General features: G+C 32.9%; 2 protein-coding genes across 8 annotated transcripts in view; one reads left to right on the forward strand and one right to left on the reverse strand.

Annotated features, from left to right (window-relative positions):
• The window catches only part of LOC148614343 (protein mono-ADP-ribosyltransferase PARP4-like), a 65648-nt gene extending 58109 nt beyond the window's left edge, over positions 1-7539 (forward strand). For all 6 annotated transcript variants that reach the window (XM_088588438.1, XM_088588435.1, XM_088588439.1 and 3 more), the window contains 3 exons: positions 996-1123; positions 2607-2706; positions 4221-7539. In XM_088588438.1, the coding sequence (XP_088444564.1) occupies positions 996-1123; positions 2607-2706; positions 4221-4549 (557 nt within the window). In that variant the 3' untranslated portion in view covers positions 4550-7539. The remainder of the gene's footprint in view (positions 1-995; positions 1124-2606; positions 2707-4220) is intronic.
• The window catches only part of LOC148614344 (uncharacterized), a 32401-nt gene that overhangs the window by 3632 nt on the left and 3992 nt on the right, over positions 1-24777 (reverse strand). For both annotated transcript variants that reach the window (XR_015923644.1, XM_088588445.1), the window contains exons 2-4: positions 20129-20297; positions 16969-17090; positions 15400-15530 (exon numbers count right to left, since the gene is read on the reverse strand). Coding sequence is in view for 1 of the 2 variants with exons in the window: in XM_088588445.1 (XP_088444571.1) it covers positions 15400-15530; positions 16969-17090; positions 20129-20183 (308 nt within the window). In the remaining variant the exon portion in view is untranslated. The remainder of the gene's footprint in view (positions 1-15399; positions 15531-16968; positions 17091-20128; positions 20298-24777) is intronic.

A 24777-nucleotide genomic window follows, 5' to 3' on the forward strand; every position in this document is an offset into this window, starting at 1 on the left:
ATAAGGTTTGAAATGGTATTTTATAACCAATATTCTGAGGGTTTAAGCCTCTTTAGTATATTTGTTTTAGTCAGTGGACTATTATTGTCTGTATAGTCAATGAACTTGTTCTGACCTTTATGATTTAGTTATTTTCTTGGTTTGTACAGAATGTTTGTGTTACAATTATTGAGGGAGGAAGACGTTCTGGCCACCTTATGGAAATTCATAGATTCTTAGATGGATATTTATTATTAGTGTATAGATTGCAGTGATTTATCGAATTTTCCTGTTGTAAAAAAAAATCAATAGTTCACACTCTGAAATAAATTTAGCAGTTTCACTCCTTGGACTTTCTTCTGCTAAAACATCACATCTTGAATATCAATCCACTAATCAAAAAGGTAAAAAAATGATGTTGAAAATAGTTTTTAAATTGTGGCCAAAATCTAAACAATAAATAAGAAAATCAGTTGGCTCTCTTGAATGACTAAAATGTAATCACTTGTACCAAGAATGCATTAAGATTTAATTTTTGCATATACAAGTTCTGCACACTTGATAAATCTAGGCCATTTTTTAGCACTCACAATTATATTTAGTTTCCACTTTTTTTTCCAATTGATTATCCTATAACCCATGATAAAGTTTTATAGCACATTAACTGAAGATGTCCATTTCAATGAAATCATACCTCAATGCACCAACATGATATGAAAATACTGTACCTTTTTTCTGATGGTGAAAATAGTCAAATTAAAGTATCACAATGGTGTTTTTTTATACCATGTTTCACCCACTTCCTGATTCTTACAGATACTGATACTTAACTAAACCATTGATAAAGAGATGGAAATGTTCTATTGTCTGACAGCCAGATTAAACCTAAAAGCAGTTCTTCAAGTGCTTGTTATCTCATTAAATAAGGACCAAGCCTATGCCCTGAACATCCTCATTATATGTGCTATAAACTTGTAATATTTTTCTTAACACTTTGAAATAAATTTTATTTTTAGATGACTCATCACAGACTTTTCATGATCTAACTGAATTTGGAATTGGATCTGTAGTTACACCAATCAAAATGGGAGAAAGCAAGATAAATAAGTACAACTTGGATAAACTGTTTGATCTTCAGTTACAGGTACTGAAAATGCACAATACACTCAGAAATGATTTGCTTTTTGGTACTGAATGCAACACTCTGTAAATAACAAACCTACATGCATTTTAATGATAATTAGGATCCAATCTCATGAAACCACTGATTCACATGACAGGCATTACATTCCCTATACTGGTAGCTATTAGAAAGGCCAGACAGGCTTATCATGTGGTTTATTGCAGCTGTTTATTAACAATTAACAATCAGTTTCATTTTGTTGACAATACTAATTAAAGCATTCATAATTGTTTTGGTTTGGGAAAAATCGCTAATTTAAACAAAAGAACCCAACATGTCTATTGTTTATACGTATTTGCCAAAAAATAACATTTAAGTTCATGTTGAGGCACTTTTTTCATGGGTAGGGGTGGCATTTTCCCACCTAACATGGCATGAAAATGTTCAAATATTTATTGTGTAGGCTCATGTTGAAGCTTAGACATAATATTAATGTGCTGTATCACGTAGAAGCTTGTTTAAACTATTGAATTCTGGAAAAAAGACAATAACAGGTGATATAGAAGAAAATTCTGAAATTCTGAAATTTCCCATTTTTCTGATTTCATAGTAATTGTCACCCTAAAAGCAAAAACTAAGTGCCTGAATTGATCAGATATATTTTATACATCTATATCTTAATGAATGCTTAAAATATGAATTCTACACACTCTTGGTATGATGTGAATGAGAATTCTGTTTGATACTGTGACCAGTTTTCTAGGGGTAGGGGTAATATTTTTACCTTTTTTGAAAAATCTTTCTTGAAAATTAGTTTTTTGTGGTTTATTTATGTAGAAAATAAAATTATCTATCGAATGATACCAAATTTGGGACATTCCAGTTGAGCAATAACTTGAAGAGTAGAATTTATCTGACTTTTACAGAAAATTCGAAAATCCTATTTTTTGCATTTTTGGATAAATCCTGACTATGAAAATCGGCAAAATTCATTAAAAGAACCCTGGAATTATAAATTGTGAAAATACTAAACAGAAAATACCAAATAAATCATTTTTTACTGAAGCATAAATACTCTAGGGGTTTTGACATTGAAAAATATGCCAATTTAAGTGATTTTTTAGCAGGGTAGGGGTACATTATTTTCCGTTTACCCCTAAACTCTAATTGTTACTGCAACTGTTTTGGTATCATTAAAAAGCTGAGACATTTGGCTACATGATAATACCTAAATATGATTCGTTTGTTCACACATGCTATCCCAGGAAGACTTAGACAGTCAAACAATTGAGTCACAAAAATCTTGGCTTTTTGACCCAGTGGGGTACAAATATAGGTTGATACTGAAAAAGAATCCAAGAATATTCTTTGGCAACAAATTGATTTGATAATGGGAGGTATAAAGGTATCTAAAAATCACCATGAAGCTGATGAATTGGGGTTGCACGGTGGACCCTCCCAGCCCATGGACTGTATAACATTATGTTTGTAAATTTTTTTCTAGGATGGAAGTTGGAAAATGACATCAGAGTTGTGTACCTTATTGGGTCTGGACTATAATGTTTGTGTAGATACACTGAAGGAAGCTGGCATCAAATCCCTATGTAAGAATTTAATACAGATATCTTTGTTTCTCTATAGGAAATAAAAGTGAAAATTATGGATTTTTTTACATGCATGTATTACTTGATAAAAGCTGCTGCATAAGTCAACAAACCAATGTTGTAGTGTCAATTTATATTCTAGTATAAATAATCTGAAGCATATTCTATTATGATGGTTGATATTTGATATTACTATGAAGTTATTGATTACCGTTAGAAATCATTCTGTTTGAGGAAGGTATACCAGTCAAGATAGATACAGGAATTCAAAAAGTACTAGTGAAGACGAGCTGACTGACCAAAGAGAGGGTTGTCATACTTCAGTGATTTTATTCCATTTCAACAATTTTTTTCTTCTTCTTCAAAAAAAAAAAAAAACAAGCAGGCAAGGATTATGTTTGAAACTTTGTTATAAAAAACAATCTTGATATTTTTTTTTGCAATTTTTTATATGCTCCAACTTCAGATGGTGACATCCTCTTCCCACCATCATTTACTACTTACATATCACAATTGGTTTGATTTGCTTGTATTCGTAACAGTGTTTCATATTTTAATGGAAGAAATCTTTATAAAACCAAAAGGTTTTCGATATCACAAGCTTGTTAAATCATTTACAAAATATTTCAACTAATACAAGGAACTCATTTTCAAATACCTGTAAATAGTTAATATGTGCAGGTATCTCCCACCCTATATTTTATGGTGATATTCTTCACAAAGCATAGAAGGCTCAATACTCAACCAATAAGTGGACTTAACCATTAAAATTTGTAAGGGATAAAGTTATGATATTGTTGTCAAATCATTAAAGATTGCATTTTTTGGTATTAACATTGCTTCTACAGAGAAACATATCCAGCATGACACGACTAGGTAGTGTCTTTTTGTCTTTATTTTATGACTTATGATGTACCCTGGTTTTCAGTCCTTCATGGGAAGAATTAGGATTGATATTACATGCAATGAGGACATAAATTTTGTAGGTTTAAACTGGTCTGGAGCTTGTATGTCAGATAACTTCTAGTAGTCCTTTGTTCATTTGTTTAACATATAATCAGTTTCTTATTTTTTTTAACAAGGGACTCAAACCTTATTGAACTAATATTTAAGTGTGTTTAATTGTGTAATAACTTTTTCACAGTAGCCAGATTTAAATAGGGGAGGGTTGTGATCATGCGAAAGTTCTTTAAACCAGCCACATTTGTTGAACCTGTCCGAAGTGATATTTTTGGCCTCTGTATGTTTTTGTTACGTTTTCATTTACACTTTTATGTTGCTTTTTTACTATACCTGTGTATAATGTTTTGGAGCCAGCTTCAGCCTGTGTTGTAAGGGTTTCCTGGTTTGTTCACTGAAGTATCTTTGAGCTGACATTCTTCATCTTGGTGAGTTTGTTGTCTCTTTGACGTATTCACTACATCCATTTTCATTATATTGTTGTAGTATGTATAGACATAGCTACATGTAATGCATTGAGAAAAAAAACCAAAACATTTATTATTTTTTTTCAGCTGTAAAGGTCCAAGAGGAGATAATCACGCTATTGGCCACAGCATTGACGCTGTTCTTCATTATATCACAAGTATGTCATAGTTTTTCATATAGTCACATGATCAGAGAGAAACCATTGTCGGAAGCATCACAATGGGTGAAGAACTATATCTACCAACCACTATATCAGCATTTAGTCAATAGTGGTGCCATACAATTAGTGCCCAAGATGGAAAACATGGCTGAATTTGTGGGACTAAAGGATGAAGAATATACCTGGGCTTCAGATGTTCTGGAACTAGGAAAATCTTGGACTGATGTCGCTGCTAAAATGCTTAATGTGTACTGATAGTACTGAGAATTCACCAACAACTGTAACATACTCTAGGGTGCTGTCATACTATTGTACTTAGGTGATCGAAAAATTATTTTGGGGGATTTTGTACCAAAATATAGTTATAATTTTTGTTAGGCCTGCAAAAATGGCATTCATATCCTTTTTTATTGAACCTTTAGAGCTGTTAATGTGAACAAATATTAGAACAATCTTGACCTGATATATTTGAAAATTTCAAAGTTAACTGCATGGAAAAATTCAGTTTCAAGTAAGATCTCTAGAAAAATTTATATAGCCTAATTTTTAATTGCTTAAAGATGAAATATATTCTGAATGCAAAAGTTTTAAAGGATTTATTTACTTTTAGCAACTTATGACCATGAATTTTAGTGATTAAATCAACTTACTCATTTTTAAGGTTTCTTTTAAACTTTTAGGGATTTAAGTTATTTTCTTTTTAGTTTGATATCTGAATATTACAAAAATAAAATGTTTTGTGATTTACAGGGTTATTTCACTCGGGTGTTGTGTACCCCCTTAAGGACAGGTGAGCCCTATTTTATTTTTATGAAATTTTGACACACAAGTGATGAACAATGAAACTTTTATTACTCAGACATAAGTAGGTTTGAACTGTTGATCTTGAAAATCTTATGATATTATTATTTACTCATTAATTAATTCACATATATGTACAGAACCTACATTTTTTTATTCTACATGTAAGGCAAGAAATGTTATTAGCCTTTTACCTGCTATAATGTGCGTGTTGGTTTTGAGTGTATTGTGTTTTTTTGTCTTTACAGCTGTGATATTTTTCTATTGTTGCATTTAAAGTATACCAGTCAAGCTAAGAATCAGGCAGAGGTTAAGGGGTCAAAAGTTCACATGTAATTATTTTTAATTATTGTTCAGATTGCTGGAGAATACTAATATTCACAAAAGATTAGTTATTTTTTGTTCTTCTAAAAGCAAGTAAAAAATTTATGGAGTACATCAAAATTTTCTATTGAAGGGAGAGCATTCTTATTTTGCTATCAACTTAATGAATATCTTTAAAAAGAAGATTTCAAATGAAAATTATTTGATTATTCCATGAATAAATGTTAAAACTTACCCTCATTCAAAGAATAAAACTTGACTTTTTTCAATGAATTGCTTAATTATGATTATACACGATTCTTAGATGGACAGTTGCTTAATGAGTTATGAGAGTTGTTTTACTAACCTGCATGTACCATTGCTATTTTGAGTAAATCACATATACATGATATAGTTGTAGATAGTTTTCTACATTTATACATTTGTTAAATGTTTGATTGCATATGAAACCCATTTGTTGTCTTTGTTTAATCATTGTTTTGTAAGTGAAGACATTTTTTTTTTGGAAGTGTCCAGTTTATTTATATATATTGGTTAAAGTCAGTTATAACAGTTTGAAAATGGCTTGCTTATTATTTCAAGTAAAGTCTTTTTATACTCTTCCTCAGTTAATTGGAAACTTTTGAAAACATGATTTATTAAGTCACTTTATGTCAGTTAAAGTAGCAGTCTTTATCAAAATCAGGCAGGGGATGATTGGTGCATGTCAAAAACCCACCAAATTAATTTTTCTTATTCAGAAACACAGACCACAAAACTACTCATATTTTGCCATTCTGTTGTTGGTCTTTTGACATAAAAAATGTATAGATTGTGTGTAAAATTGTTACTTTGCAAGAGTTATTGTTCTTGATTTGGTTTGATTTTAATGGGAGATGAGCATATGGTTTTCTAAGAAATGCAGATCAAAATACAGAAAGGGCTATTACATAAAAAAATATTGGATATGTATACCGAAATCATCATTTGGACAGTGGGTTTTTCTACACCATGAATCACCTCTACTATTGGCAGTGCATGAATTTTATATGGACTGGTACAGGTTTCTCTACTGTATATCACAGCCACATTATTGATAACTCTGAGTATATTTTATTGTTGGCTATAGTTGCAGTCTGAGGTGACATTGACTCCCTGTTTGTCAACTTTGTTTAGATTTTGACCATTATGTTACTCAGTTGGGGGTGGGGGTATCATTTAGTGAGCTTTGCTCACAGTTTTAATATAGTTAATAACTTGATATACACATTGTTTGTTGAGCTTGTTAACGGAATGTTATAGGACCATACATATTTCTGTCATTCGAAAGTAATGTACTAACATTGTCTTTGAGATAGCTTCTGTAAGTATTTGACTTATAGCCAATAACTTGAGTACCTGTATATAATTATGCACTTAAATCATAAGGTTTCACACCCCAAGAGTGAAACTGGAATTAATTTGGGGGTTTAACATTTTCAGGTTTTATTTTTACAATAAGTGGAGCTAAATTGTATTGATCACCATAAAATTATTTGATTTTAGGGTTTGCTCTTAATACAAAAAAAAATTCATATATTTTTCAAAACTTTATTATTGAATTAAGTTGATCATTGCACTTATTATTAAGTAGCACTCCAGCTAAGAATCATGCAAAATGTGATGGGTAAAAAGCCTACATATTTTTTTTTGATACTTTGTTTGCATTACCATTGTAAACAGAAATTAACATTCAGTTTTTCATATAACACATCTACTTTGGCAATAAAAGTTAAATAGAGTGCACTATAGATTTCAAAATTAAGGGAGATAACTCTGTAAATGACACTCGATGCAATAGAATCTAGTGGATTTTCAATGTTGATTATCTCTTAAGAGCAGGCAGATTTGAATGAATAATTACACAGTTCATAGTATAGACCCATAAAATAACTTAATTACATAAATAAAAGTATGTACATAGCCTGTTTTGGGGTGTTTCACATTTTTCTGATTTTGCATGACTCTTACAAAGACAGCTGCTTAAAAGCACACAACATCCTCCAGTTAAACTTGGGAAGTATGTTTTTATCATATTTATTGACAGGTGCAGCTTAGACTGTAGTGCTTTTGATATTTATTGGATTAAAAAGTACTGATTACACACTTGTCTTTACTGACATGCTCTGAGAGTTGTTGGATGTCCACACAGTTTTACCCAAGTTGTTTATTTTTCAAATTTCTTTTTTTGAACTACCACAAAAATGCAGTTCTATAATGAAATGGTAGTGGTGGTGTCGTCCTCATTTATTGTCAAGTCACTGAGACAATGACCAGGAGTAATCATGTGAACCAAGATTGTAGCAGACTTCAAAAGAATGTAATCAAGGAACAAAGACCAGACATTGAAAACAGACACACACAACAAAGAACATAATATAACACGTACAATAATACATACAAAGCAACAAAAGTAAATGAGCAACTTCGACTCTACTAAAAACTGGGAGCATGGACCAGGTGCAATAACTGGATTAAAAGTTACAGCACAAAAGTAGGGCTGTGATTGACTTTGGGAATGTGATTTTAACTGATTAGGAATGAGCAGCCAAAAAGGGCCAAAAACAAAATTGGTCTGATTTTTTCGCAAGTGGATGGTTTGGTTGAATTCGGGATTGTGACTTGGAACCCTTTAGGCGTCATCTTGATTTTTGTCAAATTCTTATACTGTACATGTCAAGATCACAATACAAATTATGAGCTATGATATTAAAATATGATTTACAGCTACCTCATTCATATCTAAAAATGCAAAAAATTGATTTTTTATTTTCCCGTAAAATGTCGGGAAAGACAACTAGTAAGCTAAGATGCTACATAAAATATACAAAAGCTTGTTTGAAGTAGGGCACTTAAAATACACATTATAGGTGAAATGGAAGAAAATATGAAATTCCGAAAAAACTCCTCTTTTATGAAAGACTCATTACTGTCACATTGAAACTGAAAAAAATACGCATCTGAAATGAGCAGGCATGTTAAATACATCGGATGATTAGAACACTAGTACCCTATATGTCTTTTTACATCGATTATATGCTAAAAATTGGTTCATATTGAGGTTTTTTTTATGGGTAGGGGTGGCAACTTTTCACGTAATCTACGCTAGATCTTTGGTCCATATCAAGATGTGTTTCCCCTTCCGAAACTTTATTTTATTATTTGTTTACATTCTCAGCGGGAAATAAGGTAATATTTAGTGCTGCCAGGCACCGGATCCCATTTATGGGCCAAAGATCTAACGCTGAACAGTTAGTACGCGGACTGAAATAGCCCCCGTGCATCCTCAACTCATTAACCAAAATATGATTTTCAGCTACCCTTATACCTCCCATTTACCAATCCTTTTGTCGCCAAAACATTAACTGAAGCATTGTATTTTTTGGCATCTGTTTATACCTCAATGAGAAAAAAAAAATCCATTTTTCACGTTTTTTTTATCTTCGAACTTTTACTTTCTATAAAACGAGGTAAATTGACATAAATATATAGATTTCAACATGTAACCAGTGGCTCAGCTTACAATGGTATCACGATGTTGTGGTAACGCTTAGGATTCTGGAGTAAAATGAAAAAATGTACTCTTACCCCACCGGAAATTCGCTTAAATTGACATATTGTTAAAAGCATTTATGCTTCAGTAAAATTGGCCTATTTGGTATGTTCTCTTTAGTATTATCACAATTAATATTTCCGTGTTTCTTTTGATGACCTGTGACGATTTTGGTAGTATTTTCGATTTTCCCATAATCTTTGTATCTTACCTTTCAAATGAACCCAAGTAATAAACACCTGAACTTTTTCAAAAATAAATACCTGAACATGAACCAAAATGTTAATTTTTAGCATAAAAAAGAATGTACAATGGACATGTTTGGTACTGTCGTTTTAGATATCGATGCATCCAACATATCTTCTCATTTCAGGCGCATATTTTCCAGTTTCAATGTGACAATAATTAGTTCTTCATAAAAAGAGGAATTTTCGGATTTTTTATTTTCTTCCATTTCACCGTTAATTGGCATTTTTTTCAATTACCGCACTTCAAACAAGCGTTTTTATGTTCAAACACAATTAAATAGAGTAATAGCTTTCTAGTGAGCCCAAGTTATAAATACTTGAACTTCTCCAAGTCTAATTGGATGAAAAATCGCCACCTCTATCCAACTTTTGTATATTTTATGTAGCAGCTTAGCTTATTAGTTGTCTATCCCGACTTTTTACGTGAAAATAAAAAATCAGTTTTTTTTTGCATTTTTAGATATAAATTACGTAAATGGGAGTTAGGTAGCTGTAAATCATATTTCAGTATCATAGCTCATAATTTGTATTGTGATCTTGACACAGTATAAGAATTTGACAAGAATCAAAATGACGCCAAAATTCCAAGTCACAATCCCAAATTCAAACCAAACCTTCCACTTGCGAACAAATCAGACCAATTTTGTTTCTGGCCCTTTTTGGCTGCTCATTCCTAATCAGTTAAAATCACAGTCCCAAAGTCAATCACAGCCCTACTTTCATCGCGAAGTTGAAGTCGAAGTTGCTCATTTACTTTTGTTGCTTTGTACGTATTATTTTACGTGTTAGTTTATGTTCTTTGTTGTGTGTGTCTGTTTTCAATGTCTGGTCTGTGCCTGGATTACATTCGTTTGAAGTCTGCTACAATCTTGGTTCACATGATTATTCCTTCCAGTTATTGTCTCAGTGATTTGACATTAAATGAGGAAGATAACATCACTACATTTTCATTATAGAGCTGCATTTTTGTGGTATTTTAGAACGTAAATTTGAAAATAAACAACTTGCTAAAAATGGGCGGGAGTGAAAGAAAATGGCGCAAATGAAGGAATTATTGGCGGAAGTATAATGCTTAACCAGTCAAATTAAAAACGCAGGTCAAGGGCATTATTGGCGGGAAGCGTCCTTTTGCACCAGTTAGATATATTCGAGATATCATTTGCGCCCAAAACCTTTTCTGTTTTTTTTTAATGCACCCGAGTGGGGAAATCATTTTCGCCAGTCCACCTGTACAGGTATTTTCAGTTAGTATACATGTAAATATTACATGTATGTACCCTGAGTGTATGAAACATGTATGTTAAGTGGCGGTCATAAGAAATGTTCCCTCAAACTAAAGTAATTGTTATTCAATAAAGTTAAGTGCCATAGATATGTGTCCATGCATTCCATCTTGAAATATGCATATTAGATTAGAATCGAAGAAAACCGGTTATAGCAGTCGAGGAGCATTAGTAGTGTTTCATCGGCATTACGTCACATATATGACTAGATAGTGAAGCTCCAAACCGCAACCTAAATAAAGCTCAGACCTACAAATACCGCTGCTATCAGGAGCAAACATAATTCCGAGAAGTAGAACTTTTCAGTTGATTTTATTTTCACAAGAATGCCAACTCCGACAATTGTGTTAATGGTGAACTAACATCCTTTAATTTGAAATTTCAAATGCTTGTCTATGTTTTTAGCTTGTCTGCAAACAATTTATACTTATATTGTATATTGACTTAGAAACAAGTACTATCTTTCAAAAAAAGATGGCCGACACAGTAAAATTTGTTCTTTTTACTTAAATTTTTTTACATTTTATTCAGGAAATAACATATTTATGGCACGCAACTCCAATTTTCGATAAAAAAAATTTAAGTTGTCTGTATTTGGCCAATCAGGAAACCAATTTGCGATCAGTTGACTTGCATTTCCACGGAAGAGCGTCTTCAAGGTCAAAGGGTAAAAAGCGAAACTATACCGACGACGTCGGAAAAATATTACATATAAAACAAATCAATATGAATTCAACTCTGTTAGTTCAGAAACGTCCGGTTCCCAACCCGGGTAGAAACAGAAAAAAATAGAGAAATGCAGTAATTTTGTGAATGTGGACTCACTTTTACACTGAATAATCGTACGCTATGTAAAAAATGAAAACTAATTAAATAACCATCACTAAACCTCTCCCTCTACCAACAGCTAGGGAAATGGATCAGAAGCTACATTTTTATAATAGGCAAAATTTTATTTTTTGTTCTTATCAATGCTGATAAAAAATTATGGAAGTCTTAGCGGCTAAACATGCAATGGCGATGTGTAAGTCTAAAAAAGTTACTTTGTGTAGAACATATTTAAATGATTTAAGAAATGATACAAACTTATGTACGTTGAGACAAAAAGAAATAACCTTGAAATAGTGGATAATATTTCGAAAACCTGCTTACCTGGTTTCTGGGCAAAAGGGTGGAATATTTTGAAGTCATTCAAATACAAGAACAATTTTTCAAGGTTTTTCGATCTCATTCAGAGTGTTCCGGTCTGTGTCTAACTTGTATAACATATCTACTTCACGTGTTTTTGGGAAGTAAACATTGCCCGGAAACAAAAAGGTATATACTCACAGTATTCTATGCGTATAAATAATAAAAATAAAAATATTGATAATTTATGTTGTGAAGTTAAACGTAGATAGCCCCGTGCAGGTCCGGGTGTCAAAAGAATAGGCCCGCAGCAGCGCTAAGCTTGTCATAAAAGGCGACTAAATAGTGCTCAGAACCCTAGCCGGGGGCTAGGGCGTTCTGCCCACAGAGCAACTGGGTTGTATGCCCCAGGTGGTGGAATGGGGTACCCCTGGCGTGTTACATGCTGGGGTTGTCTGGCTATAATACGGAAAACCTGACACAAACCATAGCGGTGCACCGTGTTGGCAAAGGTGCCACGTTCCTCGCACATTAAAGAACCCTACTGTGGTATTCTCCCGGAGTAGGAACCATAGGGCTTCGCCACAGGAGGCTAAATTGCCCGACCCTACCCATCCCTCCCTTTTTCTTGTGGCAATCAAAATTTGTCGTGTATTATCCGTGTGTCCCATCCCATTTTTCATTTCATCATCACTTCATGTTCATTTTATCATCCATTTCATGTTCATCGTCTGAATATAGCTGAAACATTGCTACTCGGACGTTAAACCCCAACAAACAAAATAAACGTAGATAAGAATAATTAATAAGTAAACAACAGACACGTTCAAAAGGTAAAAAGGTTACCACATACAAATAAAACACAAACAGGTAAACGATGAAGCGAATATTGATGTAACGCTGATTCCGGAGTCGTGTCCGGTTTCGACAAGCCGTTATTATGTTTACGTCATTAACCTGTTACGTCATAATCAGCGTTCATGAAATGCATGCAATTCAATATTTTCAACCTGAATAACATGGAATGCTCAAAAGGAGAGAAGTGAGGAGAACGTGCAAGATCGACTAATCCCTCAACTTGAATCAGTGTACGACGGTTCAAGCTCGAGGTAAAAAAAGGGGCATTTTGTGGACTCTGCAGTTCAGTTTATACATCTCGGTAAGTTAACTGCTTCCCTCTCCAAATTGAGTTTATTTTGTTTATGATTTGAAGATCAGAAAAATAAATATTGTTTTCTTGTAGCCGCTTTGTATGAAATAATATTCATAGTTTAAATCATCTTCAACATTTGCATGAATGTTACTGTATAGGTAAACTATGTCAAGGGCAGTGCATAGGTTTTTTTTTCTATATTAAATGAGTACGTTAATTACGCAAACGAATTATCTACATATATGAGAAGCTGGCGTTACTCTTAAAAGCAACAATTGGAATTTCTATTATTGTGCATACATGTAGATCTATGTGGCATTTACGGATTCATTGTACTACTGAAATGTTACTTTTGGGCCCGCACCAGTCCCCCTTCCTGGAGGCACTATCTAGTAGGTCATTTTTTGTCAAAATCTGTCAAATAGAAAATTCTGGTCCCCCCTTAGGTAGACATTTGTATATGATAATTCAAGAAAGTACACGCATAAAATGTTTTGTTAAATGTCGGGGAGTTGGTCGCAAGAGGCGGTATGCCAAAGTAAAAAGTAAAATCAAGTAAACATTGATTAGATCAAGGAGCTAGGTATTGACAGACCTAGAGAATACAGTGACTGCAAAATCAGAAATTGAACTAATCCTGACACTTAAGGAAAATATATATAACCGATATCCCGTTACAAGGGTTTCCGATAAATGACATGTTCCTTAAGTTAACCAGTTTATATTTAGGAGAAAGAACATTACGAAAGGGGACAGAAATATTACGAATATCTTGCCATTGAATTACAATTATTTACAATCAGAAGCATCACATCTGGCTAAATGTTAAATCGACTACTTTAAGCGTTACGCCCACAAATTTTCAGAGGGGTCAGTTATGCGTAACGTTCGGAACAGTACAAAGCCATGTTGTACTTAGGTTAGAGCGAGAGTATGTAGCTCGAAATTATCACTTGAAACCTAAATGTCTGTTGTACTTCATTTGCACGTACTTAAAGTCAGTGAGTTACTCCTTTTATCCAGAGTCAAACAGTTATAAGGTATTGATTAATTTGTTGAGTTCTTACAAGGCTAGACAGTCTATTGTTGTTCTTGTATGGTCGACCTAGATAGTCTACTGTTGTTCTTGTACGGTCGACATAGATAGTCTACTGTTGTTCTTGTATGGTCGAATCCTCTTTAAGTCGATGTAAAGTTTGACATAAGATGTAAGAAGGTGAGAAACATTATTACTGTATGATGAGTGAAGAATATTATTAATGGTTTTGCATTTTTAATTGTACACACATTTTACGAGACTGTTTATGGAGGTTATCTAATATGTACATGTATGTATGTAAGAAGAGGTGCGTAATGTAATTTATTAAAATTGATATTACTCTAGGGTTTAGCATCTGCTGATTGAAACAGACTTATGGTATTCTTGGTTAAGTCTTCATTCAAATTACCATTATAAAGTTTCTTTTATGTATCTATATATTTTTTTAATTTTGGAGCACAACAGGAACTTGGAGCGAGATACTATCCAGAAGAAATGGTAATACTGCTACTGCACAAAACATGTAGTAGAGAAAACTCGAAAATACGAGTAAACTCAGTTGTTCATGAATATCAAACATTAAAGCAGTATGAAATATGGAAACAAGCTGCTTCGAACAATCAACCTAGATTTTAATTGTACACAAAAAATATACATATTTTGTAGCAGTAAAAAAACTCGAAAAACTCATTTGCTAATGAATATTAAAACGATCGTATGACAGTAGCCTACATACATGTAATATAAACAACAACAAAAAGAAGTTTTCTTCGCAAATGGGGTATCTCGCTCTCTTTTCCCGCGCTTTTGGGGATGGACACGTTTGGACGTGACCATTTTGGCGGAATCTGGCAAGATGAGAGGGGCCCCGTGCAGGTCCGGGTATCAAAAGAATATGCCTGCAGCAGCACTAAGCTTGTGAAAGTCGACTAAATAGTGCTCAGAAATCTAACCGAGGACTAGGCGCTCTGCCCACAGAGCATCTGGGATGTGTGCCCCAGGTGGTGGAATGGGGTACCAGTCGGAAATTCTCGTCCTCTGTTACCAGAGTGACTTAATTACATGTGGCCTAGCGTATTTGAGGATCGGACTTCCTGTTCACTCAGTAATGCACGGAGGAACTTCCGTTATCGCTGTTACCAGCGAAACGCCTACCTTAGCCAATTTACTTCTCGGCATTTTGTACCATCTTGACAGATCTCGTCTTTCCGCTTTCTGCAGCCGTTTTGCCAACATAACATTTCACATTTTATTGAATCTTTTATTGAAAGTCAAAAAGTATATAGAATATAAGGCCCAAATGTTCTTCCTTACACTTCGTTATGGGCACGAAGTATTTAAGACTGACAACTGCCGACCCAAGCTACAGAGAAAAATGATTTCAAAGGGCACCTTGTCTCCGTGCTCAGGGTCGGCAGTTTTCAGTCGTAAATACCACATTAGTTCGTAAATGCTTCGCATTACAAATTGTATTCGAAATTCTGCAACCCTGGATGAGCCACTGACCATCGACTCCAAAAAATGCTGACCTAATCTAAATTATTATAATCAAGCTAACCTGATAAGTCTGTAAATGTTCCGGATCATACACATTTCGTAGTACCACTCTCTCATCTGTAACATTTGTACTGACCGATTTAATAACAGCATTGAACACGTCATTGTAGTACATTCTGTCATCTGCATAATCTATAAAAAACAGTTTTTTTCATCTTAATCTTTTAAAACGAAAATATCTGTTTTGTTTGTGGTATCTTCAATACACTTCAAATAAGCTGGTTCTCGACTGACTATTACATAACACTATATATATTCATAATATATATATTTAATATTACATGTCAAAATCTCTAACACATGCTGTATCAACTCGAGACTCCTATATTACCCAAGACCACTGGCCCGCGGGGTGATATACAATGTAAGTCAAGGGTTGCTACAGCCAGTACACCCGGTTTGATACAGGAAACTTAAAAAATTGAAGGACTGGAGAGGATTATAGTTCTGTAGTATTCTCACCACAATACTTAATTCGCTTAGGTATAACACCTGTGATCAAGTTAAACATCCGTTTTCAATTTTGAATATTTCACCAACAAAACAGAACTGATGTATGTTGTGTTTTAACCAAAGGATATTCAACACTGCAAAAACACAGAAACTTAAAACGTCTATAGATGGGTTATGCATCTGTTATTCCTTACAGTAATAGTTGATACAATCAAATAGCTAAACTGTTCATGCTGTGAAAATATGAACAACCACAAATTTTGTTTCACGAATGTGTGGTTTTGTGGAATATCCGGTGAAGGAATGTTTTTTTTTTATAAGGGGTGAACAATTAAATTTTTATGGGGTGTAGGGTTTAAAAAAGGACAGGATATGTTTTTTTATAAACATTTTAATTAATGTTACAATTATTTGTCATATTTGTATATATCATGGACAAAAATCCAGGGCAGGCTGGAATCAAAAATAAAAAGTCAGTATAATCTTAAGACCAAAAATATAACCAAGACGAAAAATGTGATCCTACACACCCCACACCCCACACACACATACCCATAAAAATCAAATAGTTGCTCCCTCGTGCAAAAAGACACTTCTTCACCGGATATTCCACAAAACCACATCCCATGGACAAACAAATTAATAAGTAATTAAAACTCAAACTTATTTTTTTTCTAAAACCTTCGACGAGACATAACAATTGACAGCATGATAATGAATAACAGATTCAGCAATGCAAAATTTGGCTGGTTCCCGAATCGCAATATTCAGTATGTTACACATATATATGAGAGTGTATGGCTACTAGCCAGTACTTGAAACGTAGTCCCGGGAACCAGGATAAGTTTTTATGAGTTTAGTTTTAAGAGTTCGGTATTGGACAGCATACATTGCCATAAAGATGCCTCATTCACGTAAATTGATGTGTGTAAGCATAAACTATGGAGGATATCCTGATGTACAATTTTAAATAATTTAAGCTATTACATATTAAAGAAGGTGAATAGAGTAATCGATCAGACACAAAAGCTTAATTGAAAATTGAGAAATATGAATAACAAGAGACAAAATGGTCATTAAACTCATTTCTATTTCGTCTTCCTTACAAAATACATACCGATCGCCAAAAACATGTTGTATAAAAATGGTGAGTGGTATTGTAATCGGAATACAGTTGTTCGACCAGTCCCACCAATCTTATTCGTTCAATACCAGTTTTCGAAAAAAAAATAAATGAACCTGTAAAAAGAAATAGGTTTTGGAAATATATTAAATTTTCATAAACCATTAAACACGTTTTTTAACTTGTTGCCGCTTTAATTCTTCACGAAACATTTATTACGTTTAAAATAACAAATGTGCAGGTAATAAAAATGATAATGAAAATTTTCAATTTTTACTGAATATAGCTGAAATATTGCTGCTCGGACGTTAAACCCCAACAAACAAACAAACAAACTTAACCGTACAAGCATATACCATGATGGTATTTGTGGGTTTAAGAGAAAATAAATATATGTTCAGTAACCAATGATATTAATCATAGACTTTATGTAGTTGTATTCTTTTCTTGAATTTAAAACATTATCTTTAAAAAAAAAGATAGCCGACGCATTTTCACGCTTTGCCAGTCTATTTGTTAAAAATAAAATTTGATCGTGCAATATTTAATAATACTACTTTTACTTTGAATTAGTAGGTTTAGATTGTGGAAACATTAACTGTCACTGAAACCCCTATTTACGAGCCGCATTGACAGAACAGGCATAAAAAGATTCTTTATTTTAGCTTTTATTTGGTAAACTTTGCTTATTGCTCCATGTTTCGTATTTTAATGGAAAATTTCATTTAATAATTTATTGGTTCATTACAATTATTCAATGTTTGAAATTCAAAGATTGTTTTTGATTGAAACTTTTCCGTACAAAAAATACCTTAACAAAGCCTTGAATTTCACAGTTACCATGAAATGAGAGGTTATAAGTTGATAAGGTGTCACGTGATACCAAAGGGTACTTTATACCAACCGCTTCCGAACTAATACATTGGTTCAATAAATAACTTCTCCAAGGTTATTAAATATGCAAAAGCGTTTGTGATTATTCCGGACACTGATGCCCCTATGGAGCCTTGAATTTTACGGCAACCAATACTTTTGTCCAATGAAATGAGAGGTTGAAAGCTTCATCGGTTGCGTTGCCTTGGTTAAGTATCATCGGTGAAACATGATGTCAAAGTGAACTCAATACCGACTGCTTCGGAATAATACTCAATAGTAAATTACAGATCATCGAAACATATTCTCGACCTTCATCTTCATTACCTAAATTGTGAGCAAAGGGAAGCAACTTCCACACCCGAAAGATTTGTTTACAAACCCATAGACGCACTGAAGAGCAGTAGACATCAAATAAAACTAAATACATTGTATTGGTGTAGTGTTTCTCCATCTAAAAATCGGACAAAATGTGTATAAGGTATGGCACATAAAGGAAAAAAAAACACAGAGATTTTATTGCATGAACCAAGTATTCATACCTGATAGCCTTCAGAAATAACCACCAAAGTGTTTGTAAAATTTCCCTTTTTAAGATATTGATGGTCAAATTGATTTGAAAAGCACTATGAAAAAAATGGCGGGGAAATTTTCCCGCACTTTTTCGTTAAATAACCAGTCAAGAACTATATATATAAGTCACAGATGCTTTAGGATAAAGTCAAATAGATTTTCAGTTGTTTTCTAGATGTATTGAATAAAGTTGAGGCAAAATAGACCAAATTGAGAATTATGAATGGTACTTAAAGTTGCGTTTATACTTTATTACTATTGAATTACATGTACTTAATTGAAACCGTTTAACTTCTTACCGAAGTGAATAGTTTCAATTTCTAAATCAACAGCAAGAAAGTTATTTAAAACAAGATTGTCTCGTGTTGACGAGTTAGTCCACACCCGTAGTAAGGTGGTTGGGTCTTGGGGTTCTTAAGATTCCACCTGAAATCGAATAAGCATTATTTAAGTCAACGTTTTATTTGATTTGTGACTTTTGAAGTCGATAGCACCTCGTGGAGTCTAAAGAATCCCCCTCTGCATATGGGGCTGTAGTCCCTTTGGGGTAAATGCCCAAATGGCTTACATTCCAATAATACGGGAAAGGACTAAAAACTATCTTATTTACAGATTTTGCACCCTGTGCACCTTGTGATTACGCTAATGAATGGATGATAAATTGATTGCTTTATTTATTAAAGTCCTATTCGGATATTTCATTTATTTCAAGACAAGAACGATTAACCAATCTTACAGACCTACTTTTGTACTAGTCTGACAGGCTTGGTTGGATTTCATTTGTGCTTGCTCACAGAAGCAATTTCCGGCATGTCAACCCACTCGCAAACATTATGCTGACTCTGAGCCAACCAGTTGTCATTCTCAGACAGACGCAGTGACTACCATTTCCCAAGAGCTTCGTGTGACTGGGCTGGATATCGATCTCGCCCACTCGAAGCGAGCACGGAAACCAACGAAGTGGATAATTATGTTAATAAATATGTTCAAGTTTTTACAACATACTCACTTATTGAAGGGGTCAAGCACAATTTGTTTCAGTAGCACATTTCATAAATCCAGGACCATCAAAGTCTTTCTGTGTTTACTTCTCAGATCCATGACAAAAAGGGTATAATTTTTATTATAATCTACCCAGTAAATTTTATCATGGATCCAGTCTATGGCCCATTGCGTGAAAAACAAAGCATCTACAGCGTTCTTTAATACAACTTCTGCATTGTTTGGTTTGTCAAACTTGTCGAACTTTATTCTAAAATGCATTTTTTTATCAGCATTGTCATTCATGCGTGTTTACGGTTGAACAATTGATGATCGTTATAGGTGTATGAAAAAAGGGCTAATTTAAAACAAGAATCACCTTTTACAATTTGTCCAGATTCTTGTATCTATAAAACAACCATTTAGATATCCTATATGGTTTAGTTATCCTATATGGTTTAGTTATCCTTATATGGTTTAGATATCCTATATGGTTTAGTTATCCTATATGGTTTAGATATCCTATATGGTTTAGTTATCCTATATGGTTTAGATATCCTATATGGTTTAGTTATCCTATATGGTTTTAAGATTTGTTACATTAAAAATATTGTTTAACAGATGGTTGGCATTGGTGTGTGTATATAACTCCAAATCCTCCCGAAATTCACTTCGAACTTCTCACAGAACAGGTACATTGTATATATCAATATTAAAAAAAAATTACCTGTATATGTCATCACCCATTTCTGAGTAGTAAACATATTTTCGTTTCCAATCATAGTCAACAGCCATATAATAACCAGTACTATCTGGTGAAATAGTATGTTTTAACCATGTTCCACCATCTAAATAGTATTTTGAGTCATATTCCAACGCTAGCAAAGGAGGTTTGTCTAAAATGTATAATTTGAAAAGGTCGTTATATCGTTTACTTACACATTCGGTCAAAGTCGAACAGCTGTCGTGCCAGACAAGCTGGGGCCAGCTTATCTGGCACATCAGCCGTTGGACGTCAGAGCAATCTCGGAATAAATCCTTTATAGTGCCACATTCTAGGAAGTTTAATTTATAATAGTAACATGCATCATTTTATTCCCGAAAGTGTCACACTTTAAATTGTGAATGGTCGTCAGACCAGTTAATAGTCCATGCAGTTGTTTTATTATTATTATTATTATTATTATTATTATTATTATTAATGAAGTTCAAACATCATCATAAAAAATGGAACTTGTTATGTTTAAGTTCATTTATACTTGTCATTAGTTTCCCGTTTTTCTTTTTGTCTATTATTTATAATTTTTTGTTACATTCATTGCATCATTGAATGGGTAGGGTTTTAAGAGGTTTTGGCAAGGAAAAAGTTATATCGATTGAACATAGATTATGAAGTTTAAAAATGTGTATCAAAATATCAGATAATATGTTTAATTTGTATTTTACAATTTTGATATAATTAGTAGTTAAAATATTTGAAAATTTGCAACTTCAAACTCATTTTACAAAGCTCATGTTGCAGATCGAATCGAGAACATTGTGTTTATTTTATTTTAATCAGTAAAATGTTATTCAGTACAGAATATTTAGATATATATTGTATTCTACGGTGCCTCTTTATCTCTTAATCATTGAAAATGAACGTAAATGCAACCATTTTAGAGGCAATTTTGTTCTCTGAATAAATAGTCAACTTTTTTCGGAAAAGTATTTTTTTTTTACATTTTAGAAATTCTGTACATGTGATCAAAACTACATTGATTTATCTTTCCATTGACATATAATATAATAAAAGCCGTATACCCTCTAGGGCCATTAACCTCGAAAACTAAATCACGTTTTGACACCTGTCCACACGATATGTATAATTAGTAGAGCGCAAAAAAAAACATGAGTTTAAAAAATATATCGAGCTAAGCTTCGGTTGTGTACAAAACGCAAGAATTTGTTTATGATATAGCATAAGTTATTCAAATGATTAATAGAATTGCTAAATAGATATCAGTTAACAAATACATTACCTGTAACTATATGTAAAATGCCCCATTATATTCCAATGTACAGTCGGATCTCAATAGAACTAAATGTTTTTTGTCATTGATGATTTTCTTTGTTTAAAGTTTCGTATACCTGGATACTGCTCATATAAACAATTTCTTGTATATTTTTTTATTGAAAAAATTATGGATAGTGTAATCAAGGGAACCAAGATTCTAGCGGAAATCAAAAGAATGTAATTAAGGGACAAAGGCCAGACATGGAAAACAGACACACAACAAAAAACAAAATAACCAAAATAAAACGTACAAAGCATAACATCAACTCGGTCTCCACGAAAAAAAAAAAAAAAGTTAACTAAGACCAGGTGCACCGGTAGAGTTAGCGTCTTCTGCTTTTCCACAAACGCCTTTTTCCCCTGACGAAGGCCGTAAGGTCGAAAATTAAGGCCCATATTATTTTTGTTACTTTTTATTTGTATTTTGTTTGTATGTAGTTCTTTTCACCTTTTAAACGTAGCTATTTTTCACGTATTTATTATTCTTTTTTTCTAGAAACACCCACCCAGTTGCTCATAAATAGTCTACTCCGGTAGAGAGGAAAATATGAAACGCTGAGCAAATCGGTTCAAAGCGGAAAGCAAAAGAATGTAATCCAGGGACAAAGACCAGAGATGGAAAACAAACAAACACGACAAAGAATATAAAGTAACTAAAATAATATAAAGTAACAAAAGTAAATGAGCAACTCAGATTCCACTAAAAAACTGGGAGCATGGGCCAGGTGCACCGGTAGGGTAAGCATCTGCTGCTTTTCTAGAAACACGCCGAGTCGCTCATAAAAAGTCAAGTCCGGGGTAGAGGAACGAGGAAAGAAAAACCATGACTCGTTGAACAAATCTGTTTTCCTGGTGCATAAGTTATCAAGTGTACCAAACAAAGAAAAAAAAAACTTGAAAAATGAAAGACAGGGAAAGAGTAATCAAGGGAACCAAGATTATAGCGGAAATCAATAGAATGTAATCAAGGGACAAAGACTAAACACGGAATACAGACAAACACAACAAAGAACATAAAGCAACTTAAATAATACATACAAAGTAACAAAGGAAAAACATCACAATGTAGATTTTACAAATGTTTAGATGACTACAGACTTATTTATCGACTTTACCTTTACGTAAGTTTCACACTCTGGTAAATAAAAAAAACGTGCGTAAGTTAATTTTGTATCATTGGATCTACTGAGAAATTTAATAATAGAATTAAGAAAAAATATGTTTTTGACAGAGTATACTGCTCTTGAAATGTTTATTTTTAGTACATTTCAATGAAATTGTAACCCAATGCTCTAGCATGATATGGAAAATCTTGTCTGTTTTCCTTGATTCTGATGGTGGAATTAAACAGCCAAGTTACACTATTAAAATGATGGTTCGTTTCATACCATGTTTCACCCTCTGCCTGATTCATACAAAGACTGACACTTAATCTTTAAATAAATAGTCTTGAGTTACAAAATGCTGCAAAAAGAGTATGCATATACTAAATGACGAATTTGATAGTTTTGGTTGTTGGTTATGACGTCATGTGCATTACATTTTTTCCTCTCACTCTTTCCTGTTTAAGAGATTTGAATAAATAATTATCATTATTGATACATATACAAATTGTATTAATCCCAAAACAATCACTGTCATATTCACGGCAAACATGTGATACATATGTACATGTAAGATATTAATTGAAACGAATGAATGAGTGAGAAGCGTAATCCAATCACGGGTAAATCTGTACATTTAATTGTTTACAATGTTTCTAACATAATGAATGTATCCGCAATAAGACGCTCCACACGTCTTATGGAGGCCAACATTGGGGTACTTGTGGCGAAAGCTGTAATCACAAAGTCATTGTCGCAGATATTGATGAATATGAATGACCACGCTTTATATGTTCAATGTAAAAGAAAAAAAAATCAAAATCAAAATACAAAATTTTTTACTAATATCAATTTAATAAATAATAGTTAGTGAAATTCAGTTACTATTTTCTTTAGACTTGCATGTTTTAATCTCAATAACTTCTATATTTATATCATAACCTAATGAGTTATGGTCTGTGCTTATCTTACACTGTTTGTGTAAGAAAATTGAGTAAAGGTATCTCTTGGGCAAACGATAGCGACAAAAATCTTTACATTGTTGTGGTACCCGCTATTTCATTTTTGTTACATTTATTTGTTACAATTATTGTTCAGAGAAATCCAAACGTATGCCTTTTTGGCGACAAAATTCAAATTGAAGCATGATCATTTTGCAAACTTCTTCTAGTTTCTATCTGAATGAGATTTAGATTTATAAAAAAACTTTTACGCAGTACACGTTTTTGTTCATGCCTTTTTTTTTTGGTCAAGTGGAGAAATGCCGTGTGAGTTTTTGTCATCACCTGGCCATAAGACCATTTTCTGAAATTAAAACTATTTTCAACTGGCAGAAATATGTTATTTGTTAAGAAATTAGTGTCCTAACCACAAACACGATACTAATATTGCCATTTTTAATATTTTAAACAATAGTTTTATTATTATTGAAATTAAAACTGTTCCAGCCATATAATGTGCAGACATTTGTTCTTTATGAGAAATTGGGCTGAAATACATGTCTCAGCCACATATATGATGTTTATTTTGACACCTTGTACATTTAAAACTATCAGACCTTTAATGAAATGTAAAGTGTTCGAACTTATTCAATTCGCAAAAATATTTAATTTTGAAGAATTTGGTCTGAAATGTATGTGTCACAGCCATCCACATAATATTAATATTGACACTTTTAACATTTTACACAATATTTTCAGACTGATATGTATATCATTGCAAACACTTTGGCAAAAACATACCATTTTGAAGAATTTTGATTAAAACTTAAGTTTTGCAACCACAAACAGGATACTTACATTTCCATTTTCAATATTTTAAACAAAAAAATGGACCATTATTGAAATTAATACTATTCACACCCAAAGAATAATTTTTTTAGAAATTTGGACTGAAATGTATGTATCCCAGTCACACATATGATGCATATTTTGAAATTTTTTTCAAACAATAATATAATTCAACTGTGCCGAAAACTTCAGAGGCTTGTGTGCATAATAGACGTGTGCCATCATGATGAATGACGAATCATATTGAAAAACCATAATTCCTTGCTTGCTTATAGTATTCTTGCATGTGTGCCAATTTTGTTTATATTGAACAATTCTTGTGTGCTTTTCAAACTTATATTGAATGATTGACTTTAATTTAATTTTAATGAATTTCTTTTTCAACAGTAACATACAGCCGCGACCAAACAATGCCATGTAAATAAGT

The sequence above is a fragment of the Perna viridis genome, chromosome 6 (genome assembly GCF_037379345.1).
Source record: "Perna viridis isolate PV_CMFRI_1.1 ecotype Kerala chromosome 6, ASM3737934v1, whole genome shotgun sequence".
In the NCBI taxonomy this organism is placed as follows: Eukaryota; Metazoa; Mollusca; class Bivalvia; order Mytilida; family Mytilidae; genus Perna; species Perna viridis.